General features: G+C 34.5%; 1 protein-coding gene across 1 annotated transcript in view; it reads right to left on the bottom strand.

Annotated features, from left to right (window-relative positions):
* The window catches only part of CEP250 (centrosomal protein 250), a 36,984-nt gene extending 23,136 nt beyond the window's left edge, over positions 1–13,848 (bottom strand). The window contains exons 1-16 of the mRNA XM_070941617.1: positions 13,666–13,848; positions 13,149–13,205; positions 11,098–11,180; positions 10,589–10,754; positions 10,049–10,155; positions 9,555–9,815; positions 7,083–7,179; positions 6,391–6,480; positions 4,786–4,938; positions 4,468–4,646; positions 4,007–4,189; positions 3,151–3,295; positions 1,930–2,076; positions 1,539–1,769; positions 905–1,098; positions 58–185 (exon numbers count right to left, since the gene is read on the bottom strand). Coding sequence (XP_070797718.1) covers positions 58–185; positions 905–1,098; positions 1,539–1,769; positions 1,930–2,076; positions 3,151–3,295; positions 4,007–4,189; positions 4,468–4,646; positions 4,786–4,938; positions 6,391–6,480; positions 7,083–7,179; positions 9,555–9,815; positions 10,049–10,155; positions 10,589–10,754; positions 11,098–11,180; positions 13,149–13,205; positions 13,666–13,848 — 2,404 coding nt within the window. The remainder of the gene's footprint in view (positions 1–57; positions 186–904; positions 1,099–1,538; positions 1,770–1,929; positions 2,077–3,150; positions 3,296–4,006; positions 4,190–4,467; positions 4,647–4,785; positions 4,939–6,390; positions 6,481–7,082; positions 7,180–9,554; positions 9,816–10,048; positions 10,156–10,588; positions 10,755–11,097; positions 11,181–13,148; positions 13,206–13,665) is intronic.
* Between the last annotated feature and the right edge of the window lie 5,646 nt (positions 13,849–19,494).

Below are 19,494 nucleotides of genomic sequence, written 5' to 3'. Positions count from 1 at the left end.
TAACCAAGGAAAATATAAGTATTCTACTCTTTCACGAAAACTCCAACTATTTCTCACCTTGTATCACTTCTTTGGCCTGGCTAATTGTCTGAATTTTCATTTCCAATTGATCTCGGGTAACTTCTAGTTGAGATAATTGCTGTTGAGCCTGGAAGAAATTTGATTCCAAAAGATCCTTTCCTGACCTACAAGAATCAGACATAAAATTGGCATTTAGTCTTTGTCACTTTCTTTTACAACACTATGAAACCTGAAATAAGAAAAAATGTCACATTTGAAGTACTCCAGCTAGAATCTCCATATATAAACAATAATAACTTTAGTAAGTATCGATTTTGCAAGCTGATACCAGATAGTTAATATTTGGAAAGAACACACTTTGTGTGTTCACTATGTTGATTCCTTGAAAGGAAATCCAACAAATTATATGCATAATTTAAAACTTGGATAAGACTTGAATAATAGCAATAGCACTTAGAGTTATATACGGTTTCACAGTGCTTTACAGCACTCTCTAAGCAGTTTACAGAGTCAGCATATTTCCCCCAACAATCTAGGTCCTCATTTTACCAACCTCGGAAGGATGGAAGGCGAGTCAACCTTGAGCCTGGTAAGATTTGAACTGCCAAACTTCTGGCAGCCAGCAGTCAGCAAAAATAGCCTGCAGTACTGCATTCTAACCACTGCACCACCATGGCTCTTATAATATGGTGTATAAGAAGTGGCTTAATAATGTGGTATAATAATGTAACTGCTATGTATTTCTTAAGTTGCTTTCAGCAAGGGCAGACCTATCACTAATACAAGAGCTTTGTATTATGAAATATGAAGATTTTTTCAGAATCCAGATTACCACGAACAGATAGTTATTTATTCAAATCATCTTCATCCATCACTTTCTTACCTAAATTTTGACACCTGCTCTGTAAGAGTCAGTCTGTCTCTCTCAACAACTTTCAATCGTACTTCCAAAGCAGTTTTTTCACGCATTAGCGATTCCTTTTCTCTAGAAGCCTTGGACAGCATTTCCCCTGTATGAACTAGCTCTTGATTTGCTTGTTCCAAACTAGTATGATATGTTTCATTCTGATGATGTACCTACAAGAACAAAAAAAAAAGTTTAGTACAAAATAGTCTCAATAGATACCATAGTAAAAAAGGAAATATTCATTATTTCATTATTTGTTTACTTATATGTATAAAAATTTGTATACTACCCACCAGGATAAATCAATAAAACAAATACTAAAATCTACTACATCTTTAAATTTAAACTGTATTATGTACTTTTATTTAAAGAACTTATACAGCTGCCCATATTGCAAACAACTACTCTGAGCAACTCGTAAAACAAATAAAAACAGCAAAAAAAAAATCGTCCCTACAATAAAAACGTCTGGCACCACAGGCCAACTTTCTTCTATAAATTGGTGTACTAAACCCTGCTGGGCTCCTGCCTGATTGTACTCCAATCATCGACCTCTGCCATGGGAAACAATGCTCTAATATATTTATGCAGGTTAGCTTTTAATACTCACTTGACTCAGCTTCTCATTTGCCTCTTCCTTTTCACCTATTAATATTCTCAATTCATTCAGTAAGCTTTCCTGCTGCTCCTCGGCCTTATGCAGCAACTGTTCCAACCGAAACTTCTCTGCACTTAATTCTTCATTTGTTCTTTCTGTCTGGTTAAGCTGCTTTTGCAAGGAAGCCCCTCTCCTTTCCAGGTGATCTACTTTGTCCAAGAGAGCCTGGTTTTCTTGTTCTAACTGAATGTAATGAAAGACCAACGATTAATAAAGATAATCTTAGCTTGAAGAAACACTTGTTTTTATTCTGAGTGAACACAATCACTGAATTAACATATCCCTTATTTTCAATCTACATACCAGTCAGCATAAAAACAATGGATCTAGAATATGTTCTTACCTTCAAAATTAGTTGGTTTAAACTCACTTTATCCAGCGCTAGTGCTTCATTAAGGGCACTCATCTTTGTAACTGTATCATGAAGGTTAGCAGTTTCTGCCTTCAGCCTATTGTGCACACTGGTGAGCTTTGCAAGAGACTCTTCAGCCTTACAGAATGAAACACATTAAAAACAAACATCTATTAATCACTATGACAAATTTCTATTCAGTGGCTTGAAAATGCTCCAAATTCTGCTCATCCAATTATGGCCAAACAATGTAATCTCGTGAGTAGCATTACGGATAAGGAGAGGAAAAGATGGTGTTGTAATTGTCTTCTATGTGATAACATACTTCCATGCCTAACATACTTAGAATAGGACAGATTAGAATAGAATAGAATAGAATTTTTCATTGGCCAAGCATGATTGGACACACAAGGAATTTGTCTTGGTGCATATGCTCTCAGTATACATAAAAGAAAAGTACATTCGTCAAGAATCATAAGGTACAACACTTACTGATACTCATAGGGAACAAATAAGCAATCAAATCATATTAGGAAACAGTCAATATAAATTGTAAGGATACCAGCAACAAGGTTACAATCATACAGTCGTAAGTGGGAGGATATGGGTGATAGTTGTTTTATATTTTAACCCACTTGAGGAATGGCTGTAATGGCCAGGCTAACAAAAATGTAATTTATGTTATATATTTCCTGAGTTTTTATATATAATTCCAGTTAATAAGACTTGCATTCCCTCTTTATAATGAGGAAATGCAAGTCTTATTAACTGGAATTATATATAAAACTCAGGAAATATATAACATAAATTACATTTTTATTAGCCTTACCACATTTTGTGGTAAATGCATTTTGCCTGATAACAAAAACGTTTAGTATAAAACTAATTAAGGTCCCACACATTTCAGGCAGCATTGCAGCCAGCAGGAGGATTCTAATCAACTAATTAAGGTCACAGAGCTGAGCTTGTTAACTTTTTAAGGAAGCATTGCACTGTGGAGAAAAGCAGCACAAGAAGAGATAGCTTGTTTAAGCAATCTTTCAGCCCTGTGAGGGGGGAGAACACTCTTATGAAAACATGATCTGAATGTAGTTAGTAAATGAGGAAAGGGTATAGTATATAACATTTAATATGACATTTATACTTTACACATTTCCAGTTTAAGTTCAAGTATAAGATAAGGTCTCAACAAGAAAAGTACATTAATAGTACCTGCTCTAATGCTAAAGCAAGTTCATATTTTTCTTGCTTCATCAGTTCTCCATCAAGATGAGATTTTTCCAATGATTCTCTCATAGCTATCAATTCATTTTTTATTAATGAATGCTTTTCTTCAAGAGCATTTTGATCTTCCTGACTGAAAAAAAAATATTTTAAAAAAGGAGACTATATATGTATTTTCTATTAAAACATCTTTCATATTCTGCCTTAAGAAAACTGTCCTAAGAGAGTACTGAAAGCTGGTTTTGCAGCCTAAATACTACTAATTCACTCAAAGTAGTAAAATTTACAAAACTCAAATACGGTACATGGGAGGGAATAGAGAGAAAAGCACTCTTATTTTTTTTTCCTGTCAAGCTGTATCAATAAACTGAAGATGCTTATTTCCAGGATTGGAATATTGAAGCATTGCAGCTTGTGTCAATATACTGGATTTATTTTCTAAATAATTTTAAATATACATGCTCTAAATATACATACAAGTATATTATCTTGCAAGGTAGCTTACACAGACTATCATAGGTAAAGGTTTAATTGTTTTTGTGGTATACTAGCCAAAATGTGCCCAAACTGATTACATTCTACCCTAATTCTGAGGATATGTTTCATCTGACACTAAAGCTGGTAACCTAGTCAACACTATCATTAACTTACTAAAAGGTATTATGTTAAAACCACAACTAGAACAAGTAGATAAATATATGTGTCTTTATAGAAAATTAATCTTCCAACAGAATGAATGAGAAAAAGTTACATTAAAAAAAGAACAGATAATGTGGGAGCAGGTCTTTTTTTTTTTTTTTTGCTCTTTGGGGAATGTGTGAAGAAAACAAGCAAAAAAGCTCACATGTATTCTCTCTCACGCATTAGCCTTTCCAATTCATCCTGTTTTTCTTCTTTCTCTCCATCTGCCATATCTCCTTTCAACTGTAGCTCTGTATTACTTTGGCGTAAATGCTGGGCCTCCTGTTCCAAAATTTCCAGCTGTTGCTGCAGTTCCATTCTAGATTTGTCCAGGGTTTCATGATCACTGTGAAACAGCAGCCTCCAATTAAGTAGTTGTTTATACTGCTGGAAATGAATAATAACTAACATGGCAACAACAAACAGATACATAAGGTAAATGTTAATATTACTAATTAATAGTATATTTTTTTAAAAAAAGAATTACTGGCATTTGCGAGATATTTTGAGGCTACATCTCTCAAAATTCTTAATCAGGGGAGGCAAAAGAATTCCAGGAATTGCAAACACAACACATCTGAAGGCTGATACTTTAAAGCTAGAGAAAGCTAACCTAATGCATACCTACGGTAAGTCTCCAATACAGACTGTAAATGCTGAAGCTGGCTTGCATATGTGTCTCGTTCTCCTTCTAGTTGTTCTACCTTATCTCTTAGGAAGCTGCACTGCTCTTCCTGCTGCTTTTGTTGCTTTTCCAAAGCAGTGGCAGAATCTTGACTTTCCAATAGCTGTTGCCTCAATTGCTGCAAAAGGAGAAAAAAACTAAGAAAATAAGGTTTAACAAAAATGCATGATGAGAGAATGGAGAGTGAATAGATATTTACAGAGATCAAGTGTTTAAATTTTTATAGAAGAAAGAAGTATTTTTATCAGTCCTCTTACCTCTACTTGATTTCTTCTCCTAGCAAGCACATCACGTAAAAGAAGAAGGGTCCCATCTGAATCGCCAGTATTCAGTTCCACGATACCACAAGGGTCAGCATACTTTTCAACTTGCCTGATGCCAATTGTTGCATCATTCTCACTAATAAGTGCCTGAAATCCAAACCAATATCACTCTGCTAGTTTTTCATATTAAAACCATCACCTACCCAGAATCTCCTAAATAGGTTCTACTCTTGTGAAAGATTCTAGTGGACAATGGATAAGTCATTAACCTGAGTACTGCAGAACTTGCAATTCATGAGTTTGTGGAATAACAGCCTGATTATGTAGATCTATAAGCAGGTGCTCCATGGATAATGACACTATTATTATGTTGAATTTTGGAGATGTACAATTGAAAAAACATAACCTTAATGTTCCTCCAAATACCTTAAATCCAAATAATATGTAATGAGAGTGTCTGTATTTCCCAAGTGATGACTTACATGACGGGTGGAATATAAAACAACTTCTCCCATTTAAATGACTATCATCACATAGTGGAAGGTAGATTTTTCTGAAACAACGGAACATGTTCTCCAGAGTGTCTCAAAGTAACAATATAATATGATTATTTTGTTATTAAATACAAAACAATTTTATGAACATATTTCTAATAGATTAAGAAAAGCATTGTCTTCCTTCTAAACACATAAGAAATCCATAACCAACAATCTACCTCTTCTTGTGGAATAACAGAAAATATAATGTGAAAGGGGTCTTATAACTCATTTAGTCCAGCACCATGCTTATCCAATCTATTGAAAAGCCTCCAGTGAGTGACAATCCACTCTGATTGGACTCTGATGACTGGATAATACAAGGATAGCAAAATAACACAAATTTTGCTGAAGCTTTACTGGTTACCAGAAGGCTTCTAGGTCCAATTCAAAGTTCTGATTATTAACTATAAAGCTGTTTATGGCTCAAGTCTTTTTTACCTTTGGGTACCAGGTAAGCGAGATAAAATTTATCTGACCACTGTGCAAAGGCAAGTGGGTAGTGAAAGAAGTCCTCCCTCATGAAAAGACAAGGGAAAGCCCCAGAAAACTCCTTCAATAGGAAACCACTTTATACTCGAACTAAGGATGACACTTTCTTTGTTGTCCTTTAAAAAAATATCAATACTATGTTCTTCAGCAGGTTTAGAGATGCTCTGGTGGAGGGAGGTATAAGCAATCAGCTAACACAGGGAAGTACCTGCGTTTTGGAGGGCAATATTACTTTGATTTGATTTGACTTAAAACTATGGATTTTTGGTTATTAAAAACCCCTATAGTCTGAGATGACAACAATTATTGTAAATCAGTAAATCTTTTGCATAAAGCTTTTCTACATTTTTTGTAAATTGGGGGTCTATAATGTAATGCCTGATCGGTATTAGTAGTAGTTAGTAGATCATCATAGTAGTTAGTAGATCATCATAGTAGTTATGTTATGAGTGGACAAAGGCCAGCCATACACTACAAAGTATGCTCCTCCGTGTACCTCTTGACAAAAGAATGTGATATTTAATTTATATTTTAAAAAGTAACAGAATCATGAAAAGCTATCCTGAATTACCTGGGTAATTTCTGTTAATACATGTTGCAGAGAAAATATCTCTTCACTGATATCTTTGCTTGGTGTTTGATTACAATCTATCTTCAAATTCTGAAAATAATAAAGTATTAGAATTGAATCACTGTTTATAGAATCTGAATCTTCACAAACATTGGGACTTAGAACATAATTTAATGGGAATACTGAATGACAACATATCAATAAAACTGCAATGGACATATCTCACTGTTCAAAATATATATGAAAGCATACCAAAAAGAGTTCTACCTGTAGGCAAATCCATCAAGTATCACAGGATTCCAGAGCAGTACAGGGAAATTAGTACTTTTTAACTAGCTGTTAAAATTGATATTCAGTTTACATTGCATGCATGTTTTTGAACTCCATTAGCAAAAATAATTTTGGCTTTATAAATGCACAACTTGTTTTCCCATTCCTATAGTATAATAATATAAACATTAGGTATTTACTGATGTAGCAAATAGTACATTTCTTTCCAAAACATTTTGTGCTCCAACATTTAACTTCTGAAAGCAGTTATAACTAAAATTGCATGAAGTAAGCTGTATAACTTTGAGTTTTTAATCAAGGAACTGAATATTTTTTGGCTTTGGAAAGTCTCCTAAATGGTAACAAACCAAGGAACTGAGTATCTCTTCCGCTGGATTTTCTCTAACTCCTTGACAACATACCAGCATTTCCACCGTCTCTCTTAGAGCCTTCACTATCTTCTCCTTCTCTTCATTCTGTTTATGAGACTCTTCAAGCAAAGCAGTCAACTCCAGCACTCTGAAAAGAGAACAGCAATATTTCCAGACTAAGATATTTTGGCTAACACAATTTTACCTTGTTGCTTCTAAAAGTGGCTCACTGTCCCTGAAAGCTCAAGATGAAAATGAGACTCCTGCAGATACTTTTATGCATTTAGTAATCCCAGCCTCTCAGCAGAGCCCCCATTTTTAAAATGGGGGGGATCTAATTATATAATTTACATTAATCTCTTGAAGGAGCAAAACACTTTACAATCTTTGTTATCATTTGCAGTTGATAAACTTTCCAAAGCCAAAGAGGGATTCCTGTATCCATTTTCTCAGTGTGCTAAAGCAGAATTTTTATGTGGACAGAATATTCCTACAGGAACTAAATGCCACCATCTGGAAACCAAGCTCCCTTTTCAATATATCACTAATTGTGGTATAGTGTGCCATGATTTTACTTACATACACACTTTTAATAGAGAAAGTATCTCCAATCTCCAAAATTATATTACTTTAAAATATAGCCTATATACCAGTATATATAAAGCCATGCATTTTACCTTCTTTTCCCTGCATACTATTGTTCATATATCACAATTATCAGTAGATCTGCATTTTTACCAAGAGAGACTGAATTGTATTGATAAATTATTTGGGCCAATAGTAAATGCATCAAAGTATTCAAAATTTTTGAAGAAATATAGTGTATTCCCCTTACGTAAGCTTAGTTTTGGCATACATCAGTATGAATACATTTCTTGATCATTCAGATTAGGCAGATTTTCCTTGTACAACATAATCCAGCACTGATTTATTGTGCACTGGGTTTCTCTTTGTTCAAAATAACGAAAACAAAATAATCCAAATTACAAAGAACAGGATAACCCTAGCAAACCCAAATTCTGTTAACACTATCTTTCCAGTTTTCCCTACTAATTAAATTCTTATTTAGTATAATTCATTCTTACTATAATTTGTAACAAAAATGTCTTCCTTGATAAAGTCTTGGCACTAACAGCCAGTATAATTTGAATAAAGAATTACAACCAGTGAGAACAATTAGTAGACCTTTTTTTTTAAGTAGTTTTTATTGAATATAAACATTAAAAAAGACATACGTAACATATACACAACAAACATTTATACAACATATACACAAAAAGAGTATAATTTCTTCTTAAGCATTTTTTCAGAGTGACATTCTACAATTCTACTTATGATATATTCCTTCACCTCTCCTTAATCTAATAACATTTTTTATTATATATATATATTTAAATCGGTAATATTTCCCCCTATATTTTTTGTATATTTCTGATTTTTAACCAATTATACCAATTATTCCATATTTTATAATAGTCTGATTCTTCTCTTTCTTATAATTCTTTGGTTAACCTATCCATTTCAGCGCATTCAAAAATTTTTCCTATTACTTCTGTTTCACTTGGTGTTTTTTCTTGCTTCCAATTTTTTGAGTAGGTTATTCTTGCAGCAGTTAATATGTGAATTGTGAGATATTTGATATCCTTAGGGTATGATTTGTTAAAGATTCCTAATAGAAATGTTTCTGGTTCTTTTTCAATCTGTGTTTTTGTTATTTGTTCCAACCATTTTTTGATATTAGACCAAAAATTTTTTGCTGCCGGGCACGTCCACCATAAATGATAGAAAGTCCCTTGTGTCTTTTTGCACTTCCAACAAATCGGGCTGTTTTTAGGTTGTATTTTTGCCAATCTGGTTGGAGACATATGCCACCGATAAAACATTTTCAGTTGGTTTTCCTTGTACGCCGTTGCTTTCGTTAAATTTAGGTTTACCTGCCAGAACTTTTCCCATTTTTCCAAAGGTATTGTGTGTTTGATGTTTTGAGCCCACTTAATCATCGTTTCTTTGACTGTCTCTTCTTCCAATTTATAGCGTAGAAGAAATTTGTAAATTCTACTAATTAATTTATTTTCTGAATCTAATATAATTTTATCTATTTCTTGTTTTTGATTATAAATTTCATATGTTTTATATGTTCTCTGTATTTGGATTGTATTTGAGTATAGGTCCACCAGTCTATTTCTCTGTGTAAATCTGTCTCCAATTGTTGTTTTGTCTTTAATTTGCCTTGATAGTCAATTATATCTTTATATCTAATTATTTTTGTCTTATCTGTTAAATTTGGGTGCCGGTGATTCTGCCGGTGCTAGCCAATTTGGTATCTTCATATAATGTTGTTTTTTAATTTTAAGCCAAATTTGTAGTAATGAGTTTCTTATTGTGTGTCTTTTAAAATATGAATGTGTTTTGTATTTCTCATCCCACATAAAGGAGTGCCAGCCAGTTTGGAGTTCGTGTCCCTCAATTGTTAAAATTCTAGAGTCCTTTAATTTAAAAGTAGACCTTTTAAATGGAACTTACCTGCTCTGAAGATCTTCCTTTGAAATATCTCCTTTGACATGTAATGTCACAATTGCTTTTGCTTGCTGGTATTTTTCTTTCTCCATATCTATTTTCTCTAATTTTTTACCAAGTTGTTGCCGTTCCTGCAACTGGCATCTTAGGACTGAATCTTCCAAATTCTTGGTCTCCCAAAACTGAGCATCCGAGCTCACATGGAAACAATTGATCAATATAGAGCCATAAAGCCTCACTTGGTCAGCTTTTAATTCAGACAGATCCCTAGAGTAAAAATAAATAATACCATGTTCTACCAATCTATAAATAGTGGAACTCAAACACTAGTAAACCAAAAGTCTTCAGAGGAGAGATGGAGTAGGTAAGAATTTTCCTTCCTCTTCAGCAGTGAAAGAAACATATCATAATTCTTTCACTGATATATAGAAAAAGGACATTTCCACATACAATTTAATTGTATATAATTTTATCTGATAGAAGAATCCATTCCTCTTCACCTGTCGGTTGCTGTCTTCATTTCCAAAAAATGCCGACGTAATGTCACCACTTGCCGCCAAATGCCAAGGATACGATCATGTTCAGATTGCCTATAGTGTTCAAAGAGCTAGAAACAACAAGAAAATTACAAGTGACAACATTGTCTCTGTTTTACCCCACCACAGTAATTTGGAATACACTTTTTCAAAGAAAAAAAAAGCTTCTTAAGGCTTGTATCCTTAAACTTTATCCTTACTATTCTTTTTCTGAAATATGAATCAATTTTCAAGATATGGCTATTAGCTGATCAATTATTAAGAAAGGAAACATTTGGTTCCCATTTCCCAAAGATCTAGCAATCTTTGACTTCTAGAATCATATACATTCATTTATATCCTTAGTTTGATTACTTAATATTTACCAACTTTCTTAATCTTTATCAGCAAATAGCTGTTCAATCTGAAGCATGGGAATTTCTATTTAACTGGAATACAAGATTGCCTATGAAAAAAAATTACTCTCCTTACATTTTCTGTAATCTTACTAAAATGCACTCTTACCTCCCGTTCCTTGTGCCAGTCACTCTCTTTGTACTCTAATTCAGCTTTGGCTCTTGTCCAATCATCTGTCAATTTATTGATATCTTCCTGGAGTGCCCCATTCACTTCATTGGCTTTGTCCAAGTGTTTCCGAAGCAAGATATTAACTCTACCCAAATTCTCACATCTGATATATAAAAGTGATAGTTTAAACAAATGAGCATGATTCTGAGAAGATGAGCTAGCATCAGTACAAATACTCCTTACTGAACAACCAAAATTGGGACTGACAACTTGATCATTAAGCGAATCAGTTGCTAACTGAAACTACAATTGTGCTTATGATTTTCAGGGTTTTTTTGTTTTATGGACCTGTGAAGGTCATAAATGCAAGGAATGGATGTAAAATTACTTTTTCGTCACTGTTGTAATTGCAAACAGTCACTAAACAAAGCAATCACAAAGCAAGGACTACCTTTACTGCAATTGTACTGTTACTCAACACACTTCTACAATTAGATTTAATTTACCTCTGCTGTTCTTCTTCCAAATGAACCAATACATTTTCTAGATTCTGTTCCACTTTGTGATCCCGTAGATGTGGATGAGAATCCTTTGTGAGAAAGCAAAGTCTTAATTAAAAATCAGATTATGTTCAAACACTGATCAAATGGATAATCAGTGGCCTAGTATTAAGCCATATTCATTTAATTACAATTAAACTAAGCGCATGGCTCTGAAGTGGGATGGTTATCAGAATCCAGAAAACAGTGCTATGCCAAATACTGATAATAGGACTGGGAGAGATATGCAGGATGTAGAAGTGCCCAAAGCATAAAAGTATAGGAAGGTATAGGTCAAAACACATGATGTGATGATTTCAGTGGACCTATAGAAATGCACAGAATATTATGTCAAAGAAGAATACACAAAAGCAAATACAATTTGAAAGGTATTATTGAAACTTGGTAAAATGAAATTCATGAATGGAATGCCAGGAAAGAAAATGAAACATATTCAAAAGGAATACACCAGACAAAAGGTAACAGGGAATGGCATTATATGTGCACCCACATACTGAGACCCAGTAATTTGAGGAGAATTCAATCAAGAACATATTTGTAAGAATACAAGAAAAGGAGTATTATTCTGAGGATGTCCAGTAAACCACCAATCAGATGAGGATAATGGCCTTCTGTACCAGAATTTTCAGGGGGGAATAACAATAATTATCCACTATCTGAATATAGGTTTACAACCATTTGTTTAGCGACCATTCAAAGTTACAATGGAACTGAAAAAAATGACTCATGGCCACTCATGACTCATCTTCACACTTACAACCAAAGCAGTATTACCATGGTCATATGATCAAAATTTAGGTGTTTGTAACCGACCTGTATTTATGACAGTTGCAGCATCCTGGAGTCATGTGGTCGCCATTTGCAACCTTCCCAAACAGCTTCTGACAAGCAAAATCAATAGGGGGAGCCGGATTCACTTAACAACCATGTGAATCACTTAACTGCAGCAATTTGCTTAACAACTGTGGCAAAAAAGATCATAAAATGAGGTATGACTTACTTAATTGTCTTGCTTAGCAATGGAAATTCTAGTCCCAATTATGGTTGTAAGTCAAGGATTTCTTGAATCAGTTGGTAACAACTAAGATTGGAAGATCCTAAAAATGTTCTCAGTGGTCTTTCTAATTGTTTCATTCTAAGAAGGTGCAGAAGTAAGGGGATCAGTTCTATTGAACAATTTTTCCTTAACCAATAAGGAAGATGGTTCAAGATATAAAAGCAAAGGGAATTTTGAAAAAAATTAAGTCATCTTAGGGTTCAAGATATACAGAAACAGAAATTGAAAGCAAAGGAGAGTCCATTTTAGCCAACTCAGAAAAGTACTAGGTGGGATCATGGACACAAAGCCCAGGACAAAAGATGCTCAGGACAGAAGAGAATATTTGTAGCTCAGAACTTGGTGCTTTCTGAGCTTGGTTATTTGCTTGCAAATGTTTCATTATCTAACTAGGTAACATCAGCAGTGCTTGTGAGAGTTGGGATACCTTAACTGGAAAACAATGAGCATTCTAGACCAAACTAAATCCAAACTGGTAGGGAATTCCTGGAAGCTTAGCATTCAAACAAAGCCATCAATTGACACACATAAATTAACCATATTTACACACTATTCAAAAGACCACAAAAAACTAAAAAGGAAACAAAACGATCAGAACACAGCCTGTCCAGCAGCTAACACCCAGATAAGCAGGGGTTATCACCAGACACCAGACAAACAAGCAGAAAATAATACTGTAATCAAGGAACTACCAAGGAAAAAAACACACATACCACCAACACTGAAGGGCAAGTTTATATCCATAAAGAAGGAGCAAACTTCACGCTCACTAGCACTGATGTTACCTTCAAATAATAAAATGTCTGCAAGCAAACAACCAATCTCAAAGAACACCAAGTATTTCATAGAATATACTTCACGCACCTTCCTCTTTTCCATGGCACACTGTTATTAACACATAATTACAAAAATCATGCTAGTCACTTCTAATATTACTCACACTGTTGTATTCCAGACGCTTTTCTAATTCTTTGCACCAATTTCGATATTGCAAAACCTGACAAACAGAAAATTAGTGTATATTTTTTTGTGTGCTACAGCACATTTCAAATAGTTTCACATTTGTTATCAATTAATTCTTTTTCTGTGCTTTCTCTTATAAGTCCGCCTTGAGTCTTTGGAAAAAGGCGGCATACAAGTTGAACAAATAAATAAATAAATAAATAAATAAATAAATAAATAAATGCCTATGTACATATATTCACATAAATTCCAGTTTTAGAACAATTTTCAAGCACAAGCTGGTCATTTTTAAATGTATCTTTTACAATTCTATCCTGCTTTTCCACAAGTTCCTTAGTAATTTCCATAACTGAGTGGGAATTTGAATAAGATTCTTCTCCATTCTTGCACAGCCCCAGTAACACCTCAGTAACTTTTTTATTTATTTGTGCATCTAAGATGATAACATCACCACTTTCTTTTGGGTGTCACTGGTAACAGAATTGCTTTTTTACCTTTGCCTGTAGCTTTTGAACAAGTATTGCCTGACGGTGTTGTGCTTCTTGGGAACTTTGCAGTTTCTGACGATAGGATGCACGGTTTTCCATCATCTGCTGATGTAATACTGTTATTTGGTCATCTGGGAACAAAATGCCCCTCTGTGTTTTCATGCTGTTTAGTGTTTTCTCTTCTTCCATCTATAGGAGAAAAAAAAATCTATATGAGCAAGATTGATTCCTCTCCTCTGGAAGCAAAATCTGCTCTGACAGCCTGTCCTTTTCAATAACAGAAGCGGTAACAAACAGGACTGTTTTGGCATTCTATAAACTGATAAAATAGGTAACTATTCTGCTTTGTGTCCAGTACACGAATGAAAAATTACAGGCATTTAATATACCCCACAGAAGTGGAAAAACTAACTTCTCTAAAGTTCAGAAATACGTCCGCAGCTCTAAGAGCGAGAACAAACCTATTATTTAGCATCTACCCGTATAAATTCTTATAATCTCAGGGACCGCAAGGCTTTTACTCCCAGGCTCGCTAATGCCACTGAGCATGGATCTCAGGTAAAGTCCGGAACAGCCCTCCCGCCCAGAAGTTAGGATGCAGTTGCCTTTTTGCTCCTCCTCACCTGTGAGGCAGCGAGCAGGTGAGATGGGGGGGAGGGGGAGAAGAGCAGTAGGCCCGACGCTGCGAATCAGCTGTGCGATATCTTTCCCGAGCTTGCTTGCAGGAGCACTAAGCCAAAAAAAAAAAAAAAAAAAAAAATCCAGACGCGACTTGTGGGAAATAGAGTTCACTTCAAGGCGGTTGTAATTAAAGCTGCCCTTGAAAAACGACATTACCCATGAGCCCTTGGGCTCCGCTTCTGTACTTCTCCGCTGCCTCCTATTGGTTCGAAGGGAAGATGACATTGGTGCGGAACAGCGGGAAGATGAAAGTGTTTGTTTTTAAAAACTGTCTCTTTCTAATTGGTCAACATAGCTCGTATTTTAATATTGCTGGTGGATCTTCTGGTTCCCCTTTTCTACCCTTTGACTTGGTCCCCCATGTTATCAAGTGCTTTCGAACTGTGGTGTTGAATAAGACTGTTGACTGCAAGATGCTTGGACTGCAAGATCAAATCAGCCAATCCTAAAGGAAATCAAGCCTGATTGTTCTTTGGAAGGACAGATACAAATACTTTGGCCACCAAATGAAAGGAGAGGACTCATAGGAAAAAAATCCTGATGTTGAGAAAAATTAAAGGCAGAAGAAGGGAAGAGGATAAGATAGTTAGATAGTGTCATTGACACAATGAACATGAATTTGAGAAACTCTGGAATATAATGGAAGATTGCATTAGATAAGACACAGAAGTAGGTGATAAAAGATTTGTATCAATTTTCTTAACTGTTTTTATATGTATTTGGGAATTTTTTAATCTTTCTTTGGGAATATTCTATTGCCTGCTAAGAAATATCTCTATATGGTAGCAGTTATATACCATACAAATAAGTTCCAAATTCAGAACTCCAGATAAGAGATGCTGCATATAATTCATAGTATTCCATGGATTATTTTAATTATAGTTCTAATTAGTGGAATATGGTTACTGCTCTCTGTTTCAATATCTCTAGATATCAACTGCTTTCTCTCTTTTAAATGGCTCTCACTTGAGACATTGTAAACTGGCTTCCTTTAATAAATAAAATCATTTTCTTGTACATTATTTCTGCTGTCCTGGAACTTCTTAAGTTTCATTTAAATGGGGATGTACTTGTAACAATAGGATAGAAAATAGTACTGATTTCTGAAGGAAAATTACATGGAACTGAGGATGAAAAAATTCTGATCAATCTTAATCTTTTGGTCTGAAAATATACAAGGTTGTTTTATGTGCTTCTGTTCTAACTAAAGGGTGCACTCACAGGTGTGATTCTGTGAACTGGTTGCAGCTTGTTTCTCTACCATTCTGGTACAGAACCTGATGCTTTCCAGGTTTCAAAGCCTTGGGTTTTTGCATTCAGCCACTTGCTTCTTCAGATTCCTAGGCTTTCACTTGCATTAAAACATTAATGTTGTTGATTTATAAGGTCAATAAGCTGGATATTCTACTTTACAGTTATTGTAAACGCCATTTATTAGACATACCCACAACAACTGGTGTTTGTTATTTAAAGGGACAGAAATTCTTGGTAATCTTTTTGTGAATGCCAAAGAAGCCCATGGTATCCATGTCACTAAGAGGGCCTTTTTTTTCTTAGGTATTGTAAACCTCACACAGGCATTTGGTATCCAAACCCTTCAAGGGCCTCTGCTCAACAGCTTATTACAGAACATCTGGTGGCAACTTTTCAGATTCCTTAGTCACAAAATGCTACCCTTCACAAGCTAAAATGAGGTTCTATAAAGGCTGCCTCATATTGACCCTGCTCTTTTTTTAATGCTAAATTTTCTGCAAAGATCCTTTAAATTTTTCTCACTAGAAGAGGAAGTGTTTGATGTTGTACACATTATTCTTTTTGAAGAAAATTGTCTGGTTTGAGATAACTTGTGCCAGGAGTAAGTAAGCATTTTGGGGACAGTGGATAGATTTGAATTTTGGGAGTATGGCAGAGGCATCCTTAAACAGCTATTGGGGAAAATATTTTATTATCTGCTGCTTTTATAGGCATGACCAAGGTTAAAAAGATGCTCATACAGAAGAAAAACTACTAAGGTGGTTCCCTGCAATCCTTCAAAATGCTCTTTTACATCCCAACATAATCACTCTTTTTTTTTTTTTTTTTGCAGTGGACACATTTTCAAATGAAGCATTGGGCAGCAACCATCTTCCATTTTTATTTCCTAAAAATGTTTTCCATTTTAAAATGCCATTTTATTTTAGGGGAGCCCGATTTCCTGTATTAAAACAACCATAAATAAGTGTAGTAGGGAAGCTAGCAAACACTTGCTGGTTTAAGTTGAATCATGTGATGTCACAGGTTAGCAAATGGATTTTATTTCTGAACTCCAGCTGTATTTGAAAAGCAATGATACATCGAGAAAAGCATTTTTAGAACTCCCTCTGGAGCAATATTGCAGACCAAATATATTCTCTGCATATATGTGCAAAAGGTCTACATTCCAAAGACATCTTCATTCTAAAACACACCATCTATTCTTCAATACAGCTTGTCCTCCACTCACGATCACCACTGAGCTGAAAATGTATGTTGTTAAGTGAAACATTTTAAAGTCAGTTTTGCCCCATTTTACGAACTTCCTTGCCACAGTTGTTAAGTGAATCACTGCAGTTGATAAGTTAGTAACATGGTTGTTAAGTGAATCTAGCTTCCCCATTGATTTTGCTATCAAAAGATTGCAAAATGTGATCACATGACCTTGGGACACAGCAACAGTCATAAGTATGAACCAGTTGCTAAGCATCTGAATTTTGATCACATAATCATGGGGATGCTACAAAGGTCGTAAGTTTGAAAAATGCCATTTTTTTTAGTGTCATTGTAACTGAATGGTCACTATTTGAACTATTGTAAATCAAGGATTACCTGTAATCTGTTTACTCCAGCGTAATTTAAACACTGCCATAGCTAAGATTATGCCAGGATATTCTATATAGCAAGACGTTCTTTAAAGTTTGTAGTCATTTTATGGCATTGTAGCTTGCTGTGGTATAATTTTAGCATACAGTTGAATGTAGGTAGTAAGCAATCTTTTCCCAAACAATGGAAGGGGCAGAACTGGTCTTGCTGCATTAGAAAAAAACTTGCTGCTGGAAACAGCTAATATTGTAATATTTTAACACTGTAAACCACTCAGACTTACCCTATGGTAAGAGGGGCAGACAAATAAATAAATGAATAAATAATAAAACAACTTTTTATTGACCCAAGCCAAGGATGAGAACTATGGCCTGGAAAGCTTGGGATACGGCAGTGAGATGGTTTCAAATTGCTCAATATTTGAACTTTGAAGACACCTACTGGTGATGATAACATAACAAAGTAAGAACTCATTTTGCAATCACAATCTATTCTGTCATCAAGTACAAAACTGAGAATTGCTAGGATCAGTTGACTTAAATTAACAATTTTCTAGTTTCTCAGCTTGGGCAGAATTGATTGGTGCAGTAACAATTATGAAATGTTTATGAGAAAGCCCACTATTGGACAGGATCCCTAGAGTCTATGTAAGGAATCATTAAGTAATTGGTAATATTATTTCTGGAAGGTAAAATTGCAATACTGTTCCAGAAAAAATTGAATTGTAAAAATAAGCATATTGACATTCTTTTGCCTTCTGCAACATTTTTGTCACACAAGTCCGTAATCACATTTGATTGGATGGAATGACTGGTAGAATTTTAGTTTTACGTTGCTTCCTATTACAAATGTTTTTTTTTAGACATACCAGTTTTATGTTCTTGTTGTACATAAACCAGATACATAGATAAAATGATACATATTTAAATTAGCAGAAGTAGAACACAAGAAAAATCAGTGTAGATGCTATTGCCCCAAAAGAGCTTTTGATTTCCTGCTCCCAGCTGAATATTTCACTAAGGGAAGATGAGCAAGCAACTCAGTAAATAATGCTGGTGAAAAAAGTAACAATGCCTAAATACAGTAATTTTTCAGTTGCAATTAGACAGAAATAGCTCATCCTTCAATAATGTCTTTTATTGGAAAAATTCTATAAAGATTGACAAATTGTTAAAAAATAATCTATACTAAAATATGCTATTTAAAATACTCCTAGCAGTATTTGACTAGGTTAAGATAATCTAAAGTAAAACATTTAGATTTTTATTTTTATTTTATTACTAACATTCCTGTACAGATGACATATAGGAATGCAATGGTAAGTGAATAACAATTCTACATGTATGAAATCTGGCATGCATGACTACAAATCCAGATTTATTGTAGCATTTTTAAAGAATAACATGTATCCCATTTTTTTAAGGTGCTATACATCACCCCACCTATCTTAGGCTCACAAAAAACTCTGAGACAGATAAGGTTGGCAAAGAATTACTAACTCGGAATCATCCAGTGAATGTTGTGTCAGAGATTTGCATGTAGCACCTGCAATAGAGCATATTAATTCATTAACATAGAAATATGGCATGTCAGTGAAGCAGCACTAAGTAAAAACTAATCTTGGAATAGACAACTGTCTCAGCACTGGCATTTTCTTCAGTCTTCTTCTCATTCCTTTACCATTTTTTCTGTCTCCAATTTATCTTATTTGGCAAGTAACCTTTTACTTGTTAAAATTTGTCACTTAGTTGTTTGATTGATTTCTCCTGGAAACAGTATTGTATAAAAGAGGCATTTGCTCTGTCTTTGCTATTATATACCTTGTTTTGGGAATGGGAGATTACCATAGCCCTCACTCCTATGATTGAAAAAGTAATAAATTAATTTCTTATGAAAATAAAGTAAACATACTCAGTACTTCTTTGAAGATGTTCACACAACTTTTTTTTTAATTTGCAATATTTGGCACATAGACTTCTTTCCTGGGAAATGTATTCCCTAAAATTGAGGTAGTACTTTGGGCCCTGCTTCAAGCTTTCTTTTCTCCTTTTCTAAACTGCTGAAACACACAGTGATTTAATTTTGGAAATATTGCTCAATTTTCAAACAGCTGAATTAGCACAAAAACTATAGCCCATTAGTGGTTTGAAGGCTAAGATTTCTGTTTGTACAATGGTGATTATGCTTATGCTTTCTTATGCCATTAGAGTAGTGTATTGCTATGATGAAAATTAATACTTGACATAAAATGTTTAAACATTTCTGATCAGAGTCATGAACTATTAGTTGCAGGAATAACCTCCCCATCTGCATTTA

Source organism: Pituophis catenifer, unplaced genomic scaffold (assembly GCF_029215685.1).
Source record: "Pituophis catenifer annectens isolate HBS135680 unplaced genomic scaffold, rPitCat1.0.hap2 SCAF_3, whole genome shotgun sequence".
NCBI lineage: Eukaryota > Metazoa > Chordata > Lepidosauria > Squamata > Colubridae > Pituophis > Pituophis catenifer.
This window is presented reverse-complemented; position numbering and strand designations above follow the sequence as displayed.